We start from the raw sequence: 20,095 nt of genomic DNA, 5'->3' as shown, positions 1-20,095 counted from the left end.
CACGACCACTATGACCATGTTTACAGGTGGTAACTAAGCTGAAGGAGCTAATGCAGGAGAAGGGTTTTGCCAATGCAGGTGGCTTTGGGTCATCCCTCGCACAGGTCATGGTGTAGCAGGACATGCTGAAGGAAGGAGGGACGTTGCTTGTGTAAAGAGGGTCCTTGGAATCCTTGTGAAGTCTTTGGAGCAATGGTGGGAAATCTGGGCAGCAATGCAGTCTGTAGGCAACGTGAGGATACTGCACGCCTTGTAATATGGACATTGTCCCATTACTCTGCATCCATGAGTGCCTTTCTGTTTACGCCGGTTGTTCTCAACCTTTTTAGACTCGAGGCACCCTTCATTAGACTCAAAGCACCATTTGCTAGATGCAGGATGCCCCTTGGAAAGTGCCAATTATTAGCTTTACTCATTTTTTTTTAACTACAATTGAGCAATTCTGTGCACAGAACTCAGAAAGACCACAGCAGGTAAGAATGTTTTTAACACAAATGCATTCCTATTCAAAATCCTGTGAATCATGTGTGCACACCTCACTGTACTATCACTGCATGGCACCCTGCGGCACCCTTGAAAGGCTCTCAAGGCACCCCAGAGGGCTCTGGCACCCTAGTTAAGAATCCCTGGTTTAAGCTGCTCTGTACATATTTCCTCTAGGCACTGCATCCCCTACTGAGTCACTAGAGCCCTGCCCATAGAAGGAAATGTAATGGATGCAGACAGGCATCCGATTAAGCTGGCATGTACCAGCATCTCTTTCATGCTGCCTTCCTGATTCCAAGCTTTCATTTTAAAACATAAAGGAAATCTTTAGCTTTTATGTTGGCTGAGATCAACTGGCTGTAACTGATGGGCTGATGCCTACCTGAGTTTGCACAACCTGGGCAATAGTTCTGAGAAGTGTGTTTCAGTGACTGCCAGCTCAGATGCTCACAGATAATTCTTTAAATACCAACATGGCTAACAATTCCACTGCTCACTAAAGCATGTAGGACAGGACGGAAAGGTCACGTTATGAAGATCTGCCCAGTCTTTTGAGTGACTGTTCACTTTAGACCACAAGGAAGTGGGCTTGAGTGATAACACTACTTCTTACCCACAGAGTAAGCAAACCTGAGGAAACCATAATTCACAATGCATCCTTGATGTTTGCCACAAACTGTCTGAGCCAGTGTTGAAAACTGTGTGTTTGGTCCATGCTTTGTTTCAGGTGCATCATAAGAAGCAGGGAACAAGCATAAGATCTCTGGATCTAAAGATCACATGATTTACCGGTTGAGCTGAAAGATCCACCATATATTATCTGAAGCTGTAGCCCAGTGGTGCCCATCCCATCCAGCCCTGTGGGCCAGATGAGTGACATGTGGCCGGTGTGCATGAGAGATCTGGCCTGCGGATCTGACCCGCACATTAGATCAGGCCCACGCATGGGCCCAATCCAGCATGCAGAGCCATGTCACCTGGCACATGGGACTGGCATTGGTCCCCAACTACTAAAATTTCCAGACCTCTGAGGAGCCCCATGGGCTGGATGACATGGCTCTGCAGGCTAGATCTGGTGCACAGGCCATAGGCTGAGCACCTCTGTTGTAACCTATAACACAATGCAGCCACAAGGAGAAAGAGCAGGCCCATGAGTGGGTGTTAATGTTGCTGCTACTTAAACCATTTTTGTTATCACGCTGGAGGAGCCAGGACCACACACTGTTTTCAGCAAGGGTTCCATGTCCTGCTGTCCATACGGTGACCACCTTTTCAAAAGGGAAAGGTGGGACACATGCCTGCCTTCTGCCTCCCTTCCATCACCACCACCACCGGCAGCATGGCCAGACCAGAGGCGAACGGGATGGGGGTGGATGCAAGCTGACTGCTGCAGGCTTGGGGCTCCTTGCCCTGCTGCCTTTCCTCCAGGAGCCCTGTACCAACTGCATGCCCCCTGCCCACCCAGCAGCAGCAAGGGGAACAACTCCATGCTGCAGCTACCCCCACTGCTGCCAGGCAGGCAAGGGGCACCTTGCCATGGTGGTGTGGGGCCCCTGGGGGCAGGGTGGTAGGACGGGGAGCCCCGAGCCCTCAGTGAAAAGCCTGCATCTGCCACCACCCTGCATGCAAATCTGGGGGGCACATGCCCCCCCATACCTCTAACCCATGGATGAGCCACCCGTGGCTCCTTCCTGCTCCATGCCTTGGCCCCATGTACTGCCCTGGCTGGGCAGCACCCCCAGCTCCTGTCCCACTCCCTCCTTCACCATGGGGGCTTTCATCTGCCCCCCCCATCCTGCTTCCCATGCCCTCCCTCCTTCCCTCCCTATCCCCATCCCCCTCCACAGACTTACCTGCAGGGTGCTTCTCTCCAGGCTGTCTATGTTCCCAGCCATGTGCATGTGCACAGCCCCCTGCATCCCACTCGTGGCAGCCCCAAGCAGCCCCTTGCAGGCTGGAACACTGCCAGCCTGCAAGGAGAAACCTGCCATTTCCCATGGATCCCTGCATGTCCCAGAGTCATGCAGCCTGGGATTGGGACTTGAGGTTCCCATTGCAGGACTGCCCTGCCCAATTAGGGATGGGTGGTCACCCTAGCTGTGCACAGGAAATGGCTACTTAGATTTTCCCAGAATGCCTGGCATCAAGGTCATGCACATTGCATGGTGAAAAGGCTGCTGTTTGGTGAGAGCTCAAACTGCATCTCCAACAAGTGAATTAGATCACAGTGTCATGACATTGTCTCAAATACATGGTTGCCTTTATGTATAGCAGGGACCTTAGTTGCCTTACTCAGATTGCTGAGGTTTTGAAGCCGGGTCTTATTTCAAAATATTTTTAAATCCACAAAGCAATGCTCTCGGTTGCCGCCATCGTTATCATCATCATCATCACCATCATACCTGACCTGATTGAAACAGATAGAAGCTGATTGCATGGCTCTGTTCACCAAGCAGACTCCACAGTTTTCAGCTGCCAAATATATTTCTGGCAAGTTTAGCACATTTCTACTTGTTCTGTAGTTAATCCCCTGGAAAAAAGCAATGCTTACATATGATGCAAATTCCTTGGTAAGGAACCAGCTTCTGACTGTCCAGTTGACTCCTGAGGTTTTAGAACAGAAGATCAATGGAAGTGCTCTGAGGACACCAGTCCTTTGTGTCTGCTGCAATCTCGTTCCATAAGAACAAGGAGATATAGATGGGCTTAGTCCAAAACAGGTTTTGCAAACATACCAGAAGTTTGGACTGGTTGGCTGGGCAGCCCTATGGCAGAAAGGACAGCCTGGCAGCTACAGCACTGAAGTAGAGCACAGAAAATTGAGTTTCAATGCCTACTCTGCTCCAAAATTTCCTTGGTGACCCTTGGCAAGTTACCTAACCTCTCCGTGCCTCGGTTCAATGCCTCTGTCATTCTTGTCCATTTAGACTGCAGACTCTTCAAAGCAAGGACTGACATGCTGTATTGTGGGAAAGCTGCTTCTTGGAGAGAAATAGCATCGCAGGTGGCTATGCATTGCTTTATTTTACAAACAAGTTGACTTTTTATCTGCTGTTAGCTTTCAGCAGTCTTCTAAGCCAGCACAAAGCAACTATAGTAACTTGAACATTTTGGCTTCTCATTTATTCGTTGTTAGCTTCATTTCCCAAACATGAGCACAGTGTTGCAAAATGTGCACTGCAAACACTGGATTGCAGTGAAAGGTGAGGGGCTTTTTCCCATTAAGGCAGCGTTTTTCAAACTTTTTCAGCTGAACCCCGCTTTGAGTTGCAATTTTGTTTGTACCCCAACTGCCCCAACCCAGACAAAAACAGACATGTAAAATATGCTTCTGCCTGTCATTTTAGAACAGTATCTTTTGGCAATAAGTACTGATTCAGTTTCACTTTGTAATAGCATGAAAAATATCAAACTCACCAGCAGAATAAGCTGCACTGCACAAATGCTTGTTGTCATTTTTTGTGTTGTAAGAGTAGATATGATAGGTGTACTAAACTGGAAGGTGGGAAATGAAATTGTTGCTATGGAAATGATCCCTGGCTTAATTAAATATATTATAGCACCTGTGAAATCAGTTGCAAAAGGCTCACTCATACTAGTTCAGTACGTGATATTGCCAAATATCACATTCTTGTTATATAATAATTTAAAAAAGTAATATATGCCTTGCACAGTACAACAGTGTTAACAGTTTATTTGGACAGACACCTTAAAACAGGAGGCCTAATTTGACGAGTCCTTTTCAATGTATAACAGTACATTTAAAATCAGTTGTGAGTCCAGACCAGCAGAAAATATCCCTGGCTTCCCAGGCTAACTAAGCTCTGGAAAACAATAGTTACTGTCTCTATGGTGGGTCAACTTTACTTGCTCCAGCAAAATTTCTGTTTGCTGCAGAAATCCAGCCGTTCTCTGATTACTTAAGAAGTACTCGTGGAACCACTGACAGTAACCGGAGCTGTCACCTGTACCTGTGTGACTCTGACCCTTGCCCTTCCCAGGCAGGGAGAGAGAGCAGATAACGCCCAGGAACCCAACTAACAGGTCACATCAACACTTCCTTTGAGGAGGGAAATCTGTCACCTCCTCTAAAACATGCAGGGCTTTGACCACCTTTCAGTGCTACTGACCTTTCAAATAGCTACCCGGTGCTAACCTCCCTTTAAGCAAGCAGGCTGAGCTGCTAGCAATGGGAAAAACAACAGAAACCCCCCCAGCTCTGAAGCTGTCTATTGGTTGCCTGTATCCTGTCTTCACAAGGGAAAATGGATGTGTTCTCAGTCTAAGGGACAGGGGTTAAAATACGAATGGAGACAAGGAGACCTGGACTTATCCTCAGAGTTAGCGGGTTGAGTTAAGAGGGAGACCAGCAGCATGGATGTCTGACAAAGGACAAAACCATACACAATCACCTCTTTGTGGAGAAGAGAAATGTCACGTGACAGATGTCAATCATGGTCCTTAATACATCACTGGAAGTTGCTCAGACAGGGACAAAAACACCGGAATAACATATACAGAATAGACTAGAAAAAAATAGATGCTCCTGCCTCATGCCCAAGAGGTGGCATGGGCAATTAGAAATGCCCTAAAATAGCTCAAATCCTTTCTCTGATAAAACTGGTACCCACAGGGTGCATCTACACATGAGCTTTACTGCAGAGTTGACTTATTAGCTCTGCAGTAAAGCGTCACAGTTTACTTGAGTGGTTATATTAAGTCGCAGTAAATTAATTAGCTCTGCCATAAGATAATTCTGTTGGGGACAGTACTAACTTACAGCAGAGTCATTTACTGCACTGCAGTGCACGTGTGGATGGTGACTGAGACAGCAGCATTTTGAGCTGGGACAGAGTAGCCCTGGGCTCACAGCAGGCTGGGAGGTCAGCCACACGGCTCCACACTTTTGGTACTCTTGTGCTCCAGCCAGCCCCTTTGCTGCATGCCACCACCACCCAGAGCCTGGGGCTGACCCTCTGAGCCTACTGGCAGCCCGGGGCTGCTCTGCCCCATCAAAGTGCTGCTGTCCCAGGTGCATATATAAATGCTGCACCCAGAAGCAGTGTACTCCATCGCAAACTGCTCTGGAGTTTATCGTGTTGCCTTAATTGCATATGTAGATGCACCCACAGAGTCTTACAAATGTTACAAACCTTAGCCCTCTCTTTCCTCTGTTTTATGCCTGTGCAAAACTCTGGGAACAGCTAGCATCAAAAGAGCCATAATGCCAACCATATGCCAAAAAGATTCAGCTCCGCCTCTCTTTCACATCAGACATAAACACCATCATCTTTCTATCTGCCCATCCAAAATGAAGAATTGGATAAGGCTGAACATACCAGTATAAAAGCAGGTGACACTGGGAGGAAGGAGAAGACATTTGAAGCACCTTTCTCTTCTATGGTATATTCCATTTTAAAGGAGACCTCACTATAGATTAAATCAATCTGTAGCCTTGCAGGTCTGTTGAACTCCTCAGTGATAATAGGTGGATTGATAACTGTGGTGACAAAAAGTATCCATCTCCATTTACAATTCCATCTCACAGACTGAGTCTCTTCTTATCACACACCTTGCCATGCTGATCAGTATTTTCCTGACCTCCTACCTACATTGCACATTTTTGCGGGTGGCCACACATGCAGAAACAGCTGCAGAGGATACAAGCACAGCAGTTTGCCTGCTTAACACAGGTCATCATGAACACATTACTCCCATGCTTCAGTCTCTCTTCTGGTTCAACTGAGGGCCCTGTCCCAATGTTCAAAGCCTTCAATGGGTTGTCTCCGCTTACTGGGACCTCCCTGACAGCTATGTTCAGCCAGAGCAATGAAATGATTGATCCATGTGGGAGAAAGCCAATGAATACAGATGATGAAACTTTAACAGCAGCTGGACCCAAATAATGGGTTTATTACTCACACACCAGAAAAGGTATGAATAGCCATGAACCTCCTGGCTCATAGTGGGGAAATCACAAAACTTTTCAGGAACGAGGAAGTTCAGGTATATAATAAAATGCCTTTTGTATCGGTACTTATGCAGCCACTGAGATCCCTAAAGCATCTCTCAGACACTGACCTGATTCCTACATTTCTTATGCATTTGAAAGTCCTACTGGAATCAATGGGAAAACACAAAGGTTAAGAAATGCAGTGTTGAGCCCATTGATTACAGCTTACAGTGCCCTATTCTGCAATAAGTTCCTGTGCAGATGTTATTGTTGTGATTCCCCATCACCCCAGACTCCTCTGCCTGCAATAACAGGGCCAAATCCAGTGAAGTACTGAGCACTGTCAATGCCTGACGAGTGTCGAGTCAATAGGAGTGGAGTTTGGCATCTTGCTGGAGCAGGGTCATAATGTGTTTTCAGTGACACGAGTATTATTTCAAAGCAGCTGCCCTGAAGTCAGTGGGGTTGCTTCAGCATACACAGGTGTGAATAAGAATAAAATCTAGCTCAGTTTGACTAACTTGTGTACATCAGGAGTAGCTCTCTTGAGACATTTATGGTATCACACCCTACTGCATACAGAGTGAATGAAAACAGTGTCAGGTCCAATTGTGTGTCACAATAATTGTGGGTCAGCTTTGAATCTCCTTCAGTTTATCCTAGCTAAGGATCTAACCTTATATTTTAAAGAGGTTTTCCATGACACCTCTGCATTTAAAGGCAGCATGTAAGTCAATGCAAAGCATAACTGCAGTATCCCCCACAGTAATAGGGTAAGGCTTGCTTTCTGCCATCATCCTGTAGGATCAGAGTAAAACAGCACATATCTACTAGGTACTTGAATCTGGTATAAAAACAGCAGAGCCCAAGGGGGCCAAGGGCAGGGGAACCACTAATCCTGAGCCGATTTATCATTGCTTCTTGCTGTCATAGATTGGCTGCACAGTGAGATATTTGCTTTGTCAATACATCCCTGATACAAGGCACAGCAGTGAAGTGGAAAACAATCAGAGAAACACATGGTATCCCACCCCATACTGGTGAACAAGCTAAGAGGCTGTGATGTGGATGACTGCACAGTCCGGTGGGTGGCGAATTGGCTGGAGGGTCGCACCCAAAGAGTCGTGGTGGATGGGTCAGTCTCGACCTGGAAGGGTGTGGGCAGTGGGGTCCCGCAGGGCTCGGTCCTTGGACCGATACTCTTTAATGTCTTCATCAGCGACTTGGACGAGGGAGTCAAATGTACTCTGTCCAAGTCTGCAGATGACACAAAGCTATGGGGAGAAGTGGACACGCCGGAGGGCAGGGAACAGCTGCAGGCAGACCTGGATAGGCTGGACAAGTGGGCAGAAAACAACAGGATGCAGTTCAACAAGGAGAAATGCAAAGTGCTGCACCTAGGGAGGAAAAATGTCCAGCACACCTACAGCCTAGGGAATGACCTGCTGGGTGGCACAGAGGTGGAAAGGGATCTTGGAGTCCTAGTGGACTCCAAGATGAACATGAGCCGGCAGTGTGACGAAGCCATCAGAAAAGCCAATGGCACTTTATCGTGCATCAGCAGATGCATGACGAATAGGTCCAGGGAGGTGATACTTCCCCTCTATCGGGCACTGGTCAGACTGCAGTTGGAGTACTGCGTGCAATTCTGGGCGCCACACTTCAAGAAGGATGCGGATAACCTGAAGAGGGTCCAGAGAAGGGCAACTCGTATGGTCAAGGGCCTGCAGACCAAGCCCTACGAGGAGAGACTAGAGAAACTGGACCTTTTCAGCCTCCGCAAGAGAAGGTTGAGAGGCGACCTTGTGGCTGCCTTTAAGTTCATCACGGGGGCACAGAAGGGAATTGGTGAGGATTTATTCACCAAGGCGCCCCTGGGGGTTACAAGAAATAATGGCCACAAGCTAGCAGAGAGCAGATTTAGACTGGACATTAGGAAGAACTTCTTCACAGTTCGAGTGGCCAAGGTCTGGAACGGGCTCCCAAGGGAGGTGGTTCTCTCCCCTACCCTGGGGGTCTTCAAGAGGAGGTTAGATGAGTATCTAGCTGGGGTCATCTAGACCCAGCACTCTTTCCTGCTTATGCAGGGGGTCAGACTCGATGATCTATTGAGGTCCCTTCCGACCCTAACATCTATGAATCTATGAATCTATGGTGCCCACTTCTACATTCATACGGCACTCAATCGCAGTTTTGCCAGAATCAGGCCCATAGGGTGCAGCTCATAGATGTGTGACTTTTGATCCATCTTTTGGCTCTTTCTGGGGCAGCATATTGAACTGTCTGAAATACTCTAGCTGGCTGGGGGTCTGATGCAAACCCCACAGAAATCAGTGGGAGCCTTTCCACTTGATACACCTGTGTACACAGTGGTCCCTAAATACATATCCTTCGGGCTAGACTTTTTAATAATCCATTTAGCAGTATGCAAGGCAGACTGCATGCCCTATGCTATGAAATGAGATTTTATAGGATACAAAATAGAGTATAAAAAACATTTTTACATGACATGTGAATGATTTCTTGAGATATACATTTCAGTCATTTTCCTAAGAGGAGAATCAATCTCTTTAATCTGGTAAAAAATAAAACAAATAACCAAACAAACAAAAAATCCTATTAACATTCACTTTACAGGTCCTGTTTCTGCTTACACTGTAAAACAAGAGTAACTCCACTGAATGGAGTTACACCACATTTAATGGAGATACCAGAATTGGACCAGGTTTCTTCACTCACCTGAAGAAACCAAGCAGGAATTTGGGCTCTGGATGCATTTTAAATATTTCCTCAACTGAAGTGCCTATGAGATAGAACACAGGATAAATGTTTAGGCTTTACATCCATTGCTAATATCTGCTAAAGATGTCCATCTACTGTGGGTTTAATTCCATCTGTGCTAGCAGCATTAAGAAAGCCAGGACATGTCTACAGCGTAGTGTTTTGCTGACACAGGTATGCTGGTTAGTAGTGTAAAAAAAACCATGGCAGCTGACATAGCTAAATCAGCAAAACCCACTCTGTAGATGCAACTGTACAAGAAAAAGTCCTTAGAGCGCTTTCATGATCAGATTGATAGGACCTACTCCGAGCAGATTAAATGATCCAGTGCCAGTAACCTCCCCTATTTCTGTCCACTGATTCTGCTTGGTGATATAATCTAGTCTAGTACATCCAGTTAGCCAAACCCTGGATTACCTGAATGGTAATTGTGCTTTACTAGCTTGGTACTACTGATACCATATAGCAAACTATTTTCTTTTCAGTTGGACGAAGTTTAATGTCTCTAGTGTTGTACAGTATGCATCATTTGTTAGCACATATCATTCATCATGCGATGTTGTTGTGTCACTTATCTCAATTTTTTCAGCTATCTGGATGGCTTTTTGGCAACACTTTCCAAAAGGGTTCCACTAAGAGAAGTTGTATGGCAGTACAGCTATCAAGACGTAGAGTTTGCTATTGTACGGATGGGCATAGATAGCCTCCTCTCCCCCCAGGAAGTTCTGAAATGAATCGCTAGTTCACTCCAGGCAACAATCCCTTGCAGGGCCCGATCCCTTTGTCCCACGTGGTGGAGAGAAGCAGAGTCTGAGTGCTGGGCCCTGATCTACCAGAGATCAGAGTGAGCCTTTCCCACTGTTTTCAGCCTGGCCTCAGAAAATGTCTGAAATGGCATAGACCTACTGGCATTGGGAGAGTGACTGTCCCTGTGCAGCCATCGGGGCTTTTCCAAGCTTACGCGAAGGCAGAATTCAGAGCTGGGGCTAAGGGCCGATTGTTTTCTTCCCCATCTTGTCTTTCTCTCCTGCTCTTGGGGGGGGGGGGGGGGGGCATGTGTGTGCATTTTTAATCCAGAAAACCCATGACAATAGGCTGTTGCTTGTGACTGCCTTTCAGTAAACCCAATCCCACTGTCCTCATTCTCTCATGACTTAGGGTTTGCGAAAATTTTAAATGAAGAGCCATTTTTCAATGACAAAAGGAAAAACTAAAGCCTGCCATTAAGCCTCATTCATTCCCCTCAGCAGACTTATCTATCAGGCTGAATGCTATTATCAAGCCCCTCTTTGGCAGGGAGCTTTATTGTTAACACCCAGGTATTTATATTCACATGTGCCCACTAGGGGCCAAAATCTGTGCTCTTCTACCTCCCTTCACTTCAGGAAAGGAGAGGGGGGTTTGGCCCCAATACTAAGAAAACTGTAAATGAAGCTGGAGCTTTTGAAGCTATTAACAGCCTAAAACCCCAGCCCAGACCCCACTGACTTTCAGGGGTTGCAGGGTGGAATTGAGCAATTCCACCATGGACCATCATCCAGCAAGTTTTCAATGGCACTGACTTCACTGAGGCATGCACTGCACGGCAGAATCAGGCCTGTGCTGATAAGGGCATTTGTTTCAAAGTGAACACAGGGTTTTGAGACTGTAGGAGTGGACTCTTCAGAGGGATCCCTACAACAGGCCTGATCCCACAACCCTAATGCAAGTGGCCCTTACCTAAGAAATGTTCACAAACTATCTCAGAGTTCAGTTCTTGCTTCTGATGATACCACTAATAACAGTTCTTTGATTCCCTTCCTTCAGTTCCACTCGTGCATCCTCAAAATAAATCCCAGGAGCTCATTCCTTGAGATTTTTCAAACCCCTGAAAAAAAGGAATAATTCCACACACAAGAGGAATCTTTCTTTCATGGTGTCCCTTCAACAGATGGAAACAAGGAGTCCTGACACAAAGGGGCCTGAGTTACAAACAGGAACGCTCCTGAAGTCAATGGAGTTAAACTGGTGTGTCATCATCATCATCACTCACCAGAATTGGGTTAATTGCCTGTATGGCCCGATTCACTCACTATGATAAATCATATCCCTATCCTCTTTTCTGGGGGACAGGTGAAGATCAGAGGACTGGATTAGGCGATCTCCCAAGGTCCCTTCCAGCCCTGTTTTCCTATGAAATGCCTGTACCCATTAACATTATACATGATGGATCTGATTCTTCTCTGCTAACAATGTGGGATCAGAAGAAATAAGAGAATATCTACATTTACACCCATGGATGTAAGAGCACAATCTGGCCACTCAGCAGGAATGTTAAAAGGATGCAAATCCATTGACTTGAGTGGGCCTGATCCTGCTTCCAGTGGGATTATAAATATGCCATTGCTGGTTAGGGGTTCAGCTCTGATTCCATGAATGTTACCAGACCTCACTGTCTTTATTTACTAAGTGAGGCTAAAAATGGTCAGTTAAATGTCTACAACTGGCAAAAGCACAAGCTGCCCTCTTATTAATGGAAGCTTGTAAATTAAAGCACACACTTCTACTCTGAGCTGAAAGCAACACTTATTTTTTTGGCTAGAGAGGAACAAACAGGCAAAAAAAAAAAAAAAAAAATCTAACTGTGATTATTTTATTCCCAACAGTGTTTTTCAGTCTGAAAAAAAATGTAATACGCTACTGGAAAAAAAATTCAAGGGGCAAAATAAAATTTAACCAAAGTTCAGACATGTTATAAATAAGTACAACTCCAGAGCATAATTTACACATATAAAAACATATAGAAACGTATATACAGCAGAGTCCATTACATACAAATACATATAAAAATATCTGGTGTTTATTTTCTTGCTAAAGTTAGCTGGCTAGATTTTGTCTTTGGTACTAGGCTTAAAGAAAATGAATGCTTTGCAAAACAATCCTGTTGCATACAATGCATGAGCAAACTGGGGTGGAGCTCCCCTATATTCAACTGGGAGCATCGCCTGCCCAGGCACTGTCTGACACAAAAACAGGACAGAAAAGGTAGTCATTGATAAAGGGTGCTTTTTTTTTTTTTTGACTTCTTACATTCTACAAGGCACTTCCTGAAAACTTCTGAAGACACTCATCCAGTTAGTTATCCTTTGCAGAATTCAGCAGTAAACAGGCATTCTCTGTTAAGGAATGACTTTTATGGGGTATGCAGGTGTACTTTGCATCTGCTGGTGTGTGTGTGTGTGTATGCGTGCATACAGGTGTGTGTAACACATCCTACGGTTTTCTTTCTGGGAAAACACACTGTAAGCATCCTGCTTGCAATGCAGTTTGTAAAAGCACATGGCACTCTGCTGTCCAATAACTTGCCTCTCTCCCCTTCCCCTTTAGTCTCATTCTCCATGCTGACCGCCCAGCGTCCTACACCTCTGTTCCGTCCCGGGTGTAGATGAGGCTGTTAACTGTGAAGTTGTAGTAATGGTTGTACTGGGTGCCCTGGCTGCTGCTGCCCGGATGGAAGGAACTGTAGTAGGCCGCAGAGGGCCCTGGACCACGCTGCAGCTGTTCTGCCGGAGGCACCTCCTGGGAGGCATGCCCGGAGCCTGGGAAGGAGCCGCTGCTCAGCTGTCCGGCAGAGAAGTTCCTGTGATGCAGCTCACTGCCCAGGCTTCCCATGAGACGATTTCCTCCGCCACTCAGTGAGCTCATGCCACTGAAGAAGCTGCTGAGGCAACTCGGGGTGGATGAGATGATGCCAGGGGATGAGGAGCTTTTTGGATGGTCCCTGGCAGGAGGCGATGGCTCCAGCTCTGGGGACGGGCTGTTTCCGCAGAGCTTGCCTGCAGCAGCTATGAGAGAAGGCTCTTCCTCAGCCTTCACCCCCGCCAAAGACGGGGCGGTGGAGGTCACTGCAGCAGCGTTGGGCTCAGAGCGCCGCTTCCGCTTGCGACGGAAATTCCCATTGTCAAACATCTTCTCGCAGTTTGGGTCTAAAGTCCAGTAGTTTCCCTTCCCTGAGGGCAGAAACAGAAAGAAAGTTGGAAAAGTTGCTCCTCGTGCATGCAGTTCCACTCGCTGAGGATTGGTACCCTCCTTTCACCAACACTGAACTGATCTACACCCCTCACCTCCCTGGTGGCTAGGCTTCATGACCAGACCCCGAGTCCCCTCTCACCCCGGCTGTAGCCCCCCAATGTGAATCATGCAGCTACACAAGATGGGAGTCCCCTCTACACAACCTGTGCTCTCATGCCACACTGGCTGAAAGGGACTGGCACACACAACTTCTTGTGTGTCCCCACTACAGATGCATGATCATCCCCACCTTGGCAATCACATCAGAAACTGGGCTGGTAACCTCCAGAGCTGCCAAGCATGTGCTGCTACTCCATGAACCCTAAGATCAGGCAGTCAAGGCCCTATAGCATGCATATGCCATTCCCCCACGCTGCCAGGTTCATGTGCACCCCAGGCTCTGAGGGGGCCTGGACTCTGGTGCAAGCTTACACTTGTCCTTCCACCGGCATCCTGCACAGCTGTTGCAGGGCTAAGTAGAGGGTACAACAGTGACACTCGCCTAGTGTATCTCATCCACCTGTGATAACAAGTTGCCCAGGGGGCTCATGCTGCATGCACAAAAACCTATTGTGATGGCTGTGAGGGATAAGCAGCAGTACAGCCCTGACTGTGGTCTATGGCCTGACTCCTGAGCAGGGATATGCCCTGCATCCCCAACCCAGATGGGCAGCCCCCTCCAGGACTGAGCCATCTCTGCAGCTGTGTCCCAGCCCGTGATGCCTCCATCCAGGCAAGGGACCTGTGTCTTAAAAACCAGCCCCGCTTCACACTTTTGCACCTCTGCGAAGCAGCTTGGTCCAGCCCTGGGGATCTCAATCTGATCTGCTTTCTCTAGAGTGTGATAACAATCACGAAGACCCTGAGCAGGATCTGGCTCCTGCCCAGGTGGCACCAAGCATTCACCCCAGCACCAGAGTTACAGCTCTGTGCAGCTCCACAGCTCCCTCCCTCCCCACCTCTGGCTCCTGCCTGGGGCAGCGGTGAGGGCAGACCTGGTGCTGCATGCTGCTTTGGTCCAAGGCCGCACAGCATGGGAGGTTACCTCTACCCCTGGGATCTGGGTGCATCCTGCGGGGGCAGCAGATCCCTGGCGAGGAAGGAACCCCTCCTCTGCCTCCCCCAGCACCCCAGCAAGCTCCCCTCTGCAGTCACTTTGCCCGGGGTCATAAGAACTACCATTGACAGTGTCAGACCATAGGTCCAGGTTGCCCAGTCTTGGTGCTCATTATAAACCTACGACCCTCACTCCTTTTTGCCCAAGGAATCAATTGTTACACCCCAAATGGACTCCTTTTGAAGGTAGGCTTCTAGTTTTAAATGGTGAGCCTAGGCCCACACTTCCCCGGTGGTATCACCAAGAGGCCTGTGTCACAGAGCGGCAGAGAGTGGAGTCAGAGAAGGACCTGGGTCTGACCAGGGGCTTTTCCCTAATGTTCCCCTGGCAGCCTCCAGCAATGAAGCTCTAGGGAGTCCTGATTCAGCAGCTGAACCCCTCACTCCCAGGCCCAGGGGCTACCGATGCCCCTTTCCTCCAAGCAATGTCCAATCCCCTTTTGGATGAGGCTGAATTGCGTCCACCCTGGAGCCCCCACCTGCACTGGCTCCTGCTCCCTTCACTGCCGGCCCAGCCCCTAGTCCTTGTCTGGTGGGAGCCCCTAATAAATCCCCATTAACTTTCTCTTCCCCACTGCTCTCCCATGACTTGGGCGTTGCTAAACAGTTTTAAATGAAGAGCCATTTTTCAATGACAAAAGGAAAAGCTAAAGGCTGCCATTAAGCTTTATTCATTGTCCTCAGCAGACTTATCCATTAGGCTGAATGCTATTATCAAGCCCCTCTTTGGCAGGGTGCTTTATGGTTAACACCCAGGCATTTATATTCACATGCACCCACTAGGGGCCAAAATCTGTGCTCTTCTATCTCCATTCACTGCAGGAGAAGAGAGGGGAGTTTGGCCCCAGTACTAAGAAAACTTTAAATGAAGTTGGGATTTTTGAAGCTATTAACAGCCCAGTCCTAAAACCCTGGCTCAGAACCCACTGACTTTCAGGGGTTGCAGGGAGGAGTTGAGCAATTTCACCACGGACTGTCATCCAGCAAGTTTTCAATGGCACTGACTTCACTGAGGCATGCAGTGCATGGCAGGATCAGGCCCGTGCTGGTGTGGACATTTGTTTCAAAGTGAACACAGGGTTTTGCCGAGTTAAGGCTGCAGGACTGGACTCCTCAGAGGGAGCCGTGCCCCTCACTCCCAGGCTCAGGAGCTACTGATGCCCCTTTCCTCCAAGCTGCATCCAGTTCCTTTTTGGATGGGGCTAAACTGCTTCCACCCCAGAGCCCCGACCTGCACTGGCCCCTGCTCCCTTCACTGCCAGCTCCTAGTCCTCCTCCTGCGGGAGCCCCTGGTAAATCCTGATGCATTTTCTCTTCACCACTTTCCCCTGCATCTCCCCCGCCGTGCCCAGCGACCTCTGGGCTGCAAGTGCCTGCCCAGGTCCCCTCTGCCGGCTCCCACCTGCGCTACAATGCTGTGTCTCCCCTTCCCCTTGCAAGGGTCTCCCCTTGCCCTTGCCCTTGCCATGGTCCTGCCTGGTCCTCCCCTGGCCTCCGGCAACCTGCCCCCAACAAGTGCTCAACCCAGGGTCACCTTTGCTCCCTCTCCCAGTGACCTGCCCCACCGCAAGTGTTCAGACCAGCGTCCCTCCTGCCCCATTGCAAGTGTCCAGCCCAGGGTCACTGTTAGCCCCCCTCGCAGAGCCCAGCCCCACCGCCCAGGCCGGGCGCCCCCGCAGCAGGTCCGGCGCGGGCCGGGCGCTCACCCGGGTCGTCCTCGTCGCGGGGCACCTTGCGGAAGCAGTCGTTGAGGGAGAGGTTGTGGCGGATGCTGTTCTGCCAGCCCGCCTTGCTGCGCTTGTAGAAGGGGAAGTTCTCGGTCACGTACTGGTAGATGCGGCTGAGCGTGAGCCGGCGGCCGGGCGCGCTCTGGATGGCCATGGCGATGAGCGCCGAGTAGGAGTAGGGCGGCCGCACCAGGCGCAGCAGCTCCTCCTGCCCGGCCAGCCCCAGCCAGCCCAGCTCGGCGCCCGGCCCCGGCCCCGGCCCCGGCCCCGGCACGGCGGCGGGCGGCAGCGCGCCCTGCACGTAGGGCCCGGCGCCCACGCCCCACAGGTAGCCGGGGCTGGCGGGCGCCGCGTAGTCGCCCAGCGCCCGGCCCGCGCCCACGGGCAGCGGCGGCGGCGGCGGCGGCCCGGGGTAGGCGAAGCCGTCGGTGCAGTAGGCGGCCATGGGCGGGCAGGGGCTGGCGCTCATCGCTGCCCGGCGGCGGCGGCGGCGGCTGCGGCGGGTGGGGCGGCTTATAGCGCCTCGCCCCCCGCCCCGCCCGGCCCCGCCCGGCCCCGCGCCCGCCTGGTTGGACGGGCTGTGTCCGCCCCGCCCCGCCCCGACACCGCCGCCGCCGCCGCCCCGCTCATCGCTGCGGCCCCGTGGGAGCGGCCACGGCGCGGCTCCGCGCTGCGACCCCCGGCCCGGCCCGGCCCGGCCCGCGGGACCCCCGCGCCACTCACAGCCCCGCGGGCTGCGGGGGGAGGGCTCGGGTCCGTGAGCCCTGCTGGGGCTGCCCCTGCCCCCGTCCCCGTCCCCTACGGCCGCAGCCCCCGCTCTGCACCGGGGAGACACCAGACACGCAGCTAGGCAGAGAGAGCGAGAGAGAAAGACTAGCGAGAGCGAGCGAGAGCCGCCCCGCCCCGCCCCGCGCCCCGCGCTCCCCCGCGGCCGCCAGCCCAAGTGTGCTCAGTGTTGCACACAGGTAGGTGCTAGGTAGACTGAGCTCTATATATCTATGTGTAGAGACCTCTCTCTCTGCAGAGCGATCTATGTCTCTCTCTCTGCCTATACATACATACACATATCTATCTATCTATCTATCTATCTATCTATCTATCTATCTATCTATCTATCTATCTATCTATCTATCTACAAGCAAGATAAAGCAAACTTTCACTCCTTAAAGTTCAAGGACAGCTTGCAAAACTTCCCTGTTTGGGATACAAATTTAAGCAGCAGAGACAGCTACTACATCTGTATGTACAGACGTACGTGTATGTAGATAGATATATACATACAGTATATATAGAGAGAGATCTATAGACATATCGGTGTATATCTCTTTCTTTCTTTCTACCTACCTACCTAAGCAACATTGAACAAATTTTCTCTCGTTACCGTTCAAGGAAAGTTTGCAAGAACTTTCCTATATCGGTATCTCTCTATATAGATTTCGCTTTCTATCTATCTATCTATCTATCTATCTATCTATCTATCTATCTATCTATCTATCTATCTATCTATCTATCTATCTATCTATCTATCGATAGATTGGAAGTTGGAAACCAGCTATGAAGTAGCTAAAAGCAGCATGCGTTCAGTATGGACACCAACTATGAAATCTATCTATCTATCTATCTATCTATCTATCTATCTATCTATCTATCTATCTATCTATCTATCTATCTATCTATCTAGATATTAGCTACTAGATAGACAGATAGATAGATATTTGGCTTCTCCTAGCACCTTGACACCACTCGGGTTTAAAAGGGTTCTTCGATTAAACTTTTAGGAACAACCAAATCCAGGAGAGCAAACACCCCGGGGCGCAGCTCGGAGGATTCACCCGCTCTCGGTTTCTTTCTGCTGAGGATCGTGAATGCAGCGCTTCAGGAATAATGAACGCAATTAATACTTGGGGGAAAAAAGAGATAAAAAGGGGCATCGCTTTGAAGGTGTAAATAGGTTTCCGAGGGCTGGCGATGGTTATCCAGCTCCCCTTTGCCGCTGGTCAAATGCGAAGCTGAACATGAGATCCGCGCCGCGCTGAGCTCCGCCGGGCGCTGGGCGCGTGGGAAAGGGGCAAAAATACCTGGAAAAAACCAGATCTGTTCTCAAACGGCTTCGCATCTTGGGCTCTCGATGAAATATTTGCTAAACAAGCCATTAAAGGCAAACCGGAATCGCTGCCCCGCGTTAGCTCCAAGCCCCAAACTCGTCTCCACCAGTGAAGACGAGAAGAAAGCGATTCTCGTTTGCTTGAAAACAAACACCCGGGTGCTTTGGGGGAGGCTGGAGGGTGCGAGGCTGGGACCTGCGGGGGTTTCTTCGCCTGTCACAACATGGGGGTTTGGTATATATATCCACAGCCAGAAAAATAAAAGAAACTAACGTGCTTGCAGTTAATTTGTAGTTGTAGTTAATTTGTAGTTAAAATATATATTGTTTGCTTTTGCTTTGTTTGCTACACACACACACACACACACACACACACACACACACACACATATGAAACGATTGTTTTATTTTTTATTCTCTTTTTTTGGAAAGACTTTGCCCTGGGTGTGCGCGTGTTTGTACGGTGGAAGTCGCAGCTGACACAAAAGGATTGGGGTTTTCATTTCATTGTCTCTGTGTATCTCCAGGTTTTGGCTTCCTTGATACTCACTTTCGTTGTAACATTTGCACAGGGCTTTTGAGAAGGATCGGGTTGGAAAAGGGTGGGAGGGTAAGAGGACAACCGGCGCCGCAGAAGTGTTAGTGGCAAAATCGTAGCCTAAGCAGAGGCGGCTGAAAGACAAAAAGGATGCTGGGCTTCAAAAGCAAGGCAACGGCTGTGTTTGAAGAGCTCAGCGCCTGCGATTAGTCGGTAACATTGCAACAAATTTGTGTTTATCCGTTTGCTCAAAAAGAAAATAACTAAAGAAAAAGAAAAAAAAAAAAAAAGCCTGTGATCAGCCCGGGGACGAGGGGAGGTTAGTGGGATCATTGCATTACTTTGCATTGCAACTTTAACTACGGGGACTGGATTTATTTGGGAAAACGCAGAGCCACCTGGAGGAGTTTTCTAGCTATTACCATAGGATCCAGAGTTTGTCCGGAGAGAAAGAGTTTTTCTTTGAGCTTTCTTTCTGTCGTTGTGTGGTGGAGCAAACAAAGGAAACAGGTTAGAAATTAGTTCTGATTTAGGTCTAACAAAGATAATGTTTTCCTTTAAAAAAAAAAAAAATCACACTTATTTTACCAAACAGTATGAAACACAAAATGAAAAGGCTTTTATAAACATTATTATGTTGCTTTTATGTCCATAAATTAAATGTTTGGGCTGCATACACATAGTGGAGAGGACTGAAACTTTCCTGGTAGCATGGCTTGAACATAGTATCATTGTATCATTTTCTAGGTGATTTCCTGTATATAAATACTAGTTAAGAAACCAGTATGTAGTTGGGGCAGGTTGGCAACATTCGATTAAAACACCTGAATTAACACTTGCTTTAAAAAATAAAAATGGCTGCTTTTACTTTTGGCCAAAACAAAATACGATTTAGAATTACAAATTTAAAGATCTAGTTTTTTTTCCCCCATCTGTATGTTACCAGCTCTGTTACTTTTTCACAACACCCTGAGAGATGTTTGCCCTGTAAAAATCACTGAAGAAATAAGGCCAGGAAAGTATTTCACCAGTTTCAACACAAGTCTGAAAAAAGTTACCCAAGCAGAAAGATTCAGAGTTCAGACGTGAGCAGTACTTTCAAGCCACTTTTAAGCCCAAAGGCTGCTCCATGACTAACTCTGATGAATTGTATTTTGGGGGCGTTGTTGCTTCCTGTATAGAGCGCTATACTGGGACTGAAGATGAATGCCTAGCTCTGCCACTGGCCTGCTGGGTGACCTTGTGCAAACCACTTCACCTTGCGGTAGAGATAGCTATAATAAATTCCTTCGCAAAGTGCTTGCAGATCTAGTGATGAGAAGTCCTATACTTTCCCCCTC

General features: G+C 48.7%; 1 protein-coding gene and 1 long non-coding RNA gene across 2 annotated transcripts; one reads left to right on the top strand and one right to left on the bottom strand.

Moving 5' to 3' along the window:
- Positions 1-11,836: 11,836 nt before the first annotated feature.
- On the bottom strand, positions 11,837-16,617 carry FOXI3 (forkhead box I3). The gene is made up of 2 exons (XM_006262681.4): positions 16,093-16,617; positions 11,837-13,209 (listed from the first exon to the last, which is right to left on the bottom strand). Exons 1-2 carry the CDS (start codon positions 16,580-16,582, stop codon positions 12,617-12,619), a joined length of 1,083 nt encoding a protein of 360 aa, XP_006262743.4. The 5' UTR covers positions 16,583-16,617; the 3' UTR covers positions 11,837-12,616.
- Positions 16,618-16,666: 49 nt separating this feature from the next.
- LOC132248481 (uncharacterized) lies at positions 16,667-18,505 on the top strand. Its single transcript, XR_009459670.1, has 2 exons — positions 16,667-17,078; positions 17,892-18,505. It is a non-coding gene; the product is annotated as an uncharacterized LOC132248481 (long non-coding RNA).
- Positions 18,506-20,095: the final 1,590 nt, after the last annotated feature.

The sequence above is a fragment of the Alligator mississippiensis genome, chromosome 2 (genome assembly GCF_030867095.1).
Source record: "Alligator mississippiensis isolate rAllMis1 chromosome 2, rAllMis1, whole genome shotgun sequence".
NCBI lineage: Eukaryota > Metazoa > Chordata > Crocodylia > Alligatoridae > Alligator > Alligator mississippiensis.
Note: the sequence above shows the minus strand (reverse complement) of the source record. Positions and strands in the feature narration are given on the sequence as shown.

Coding starts and splice junctions, on each gene's coding strand:
- FOXI3 (XM_006262681.4), bottom strand. CDS start 16,582: ATGAGCGCCAGCCCCTGCCCGCCCATGGCCGCCTACTGCACCGACGGC. Junction 13,210..16,092: donor CCGCGACGAGGACGACCCGG/GTGAGCGCCCGG, acceptor TTCTGCCCTCAG/GGAAGGGAAACTACTGGACT.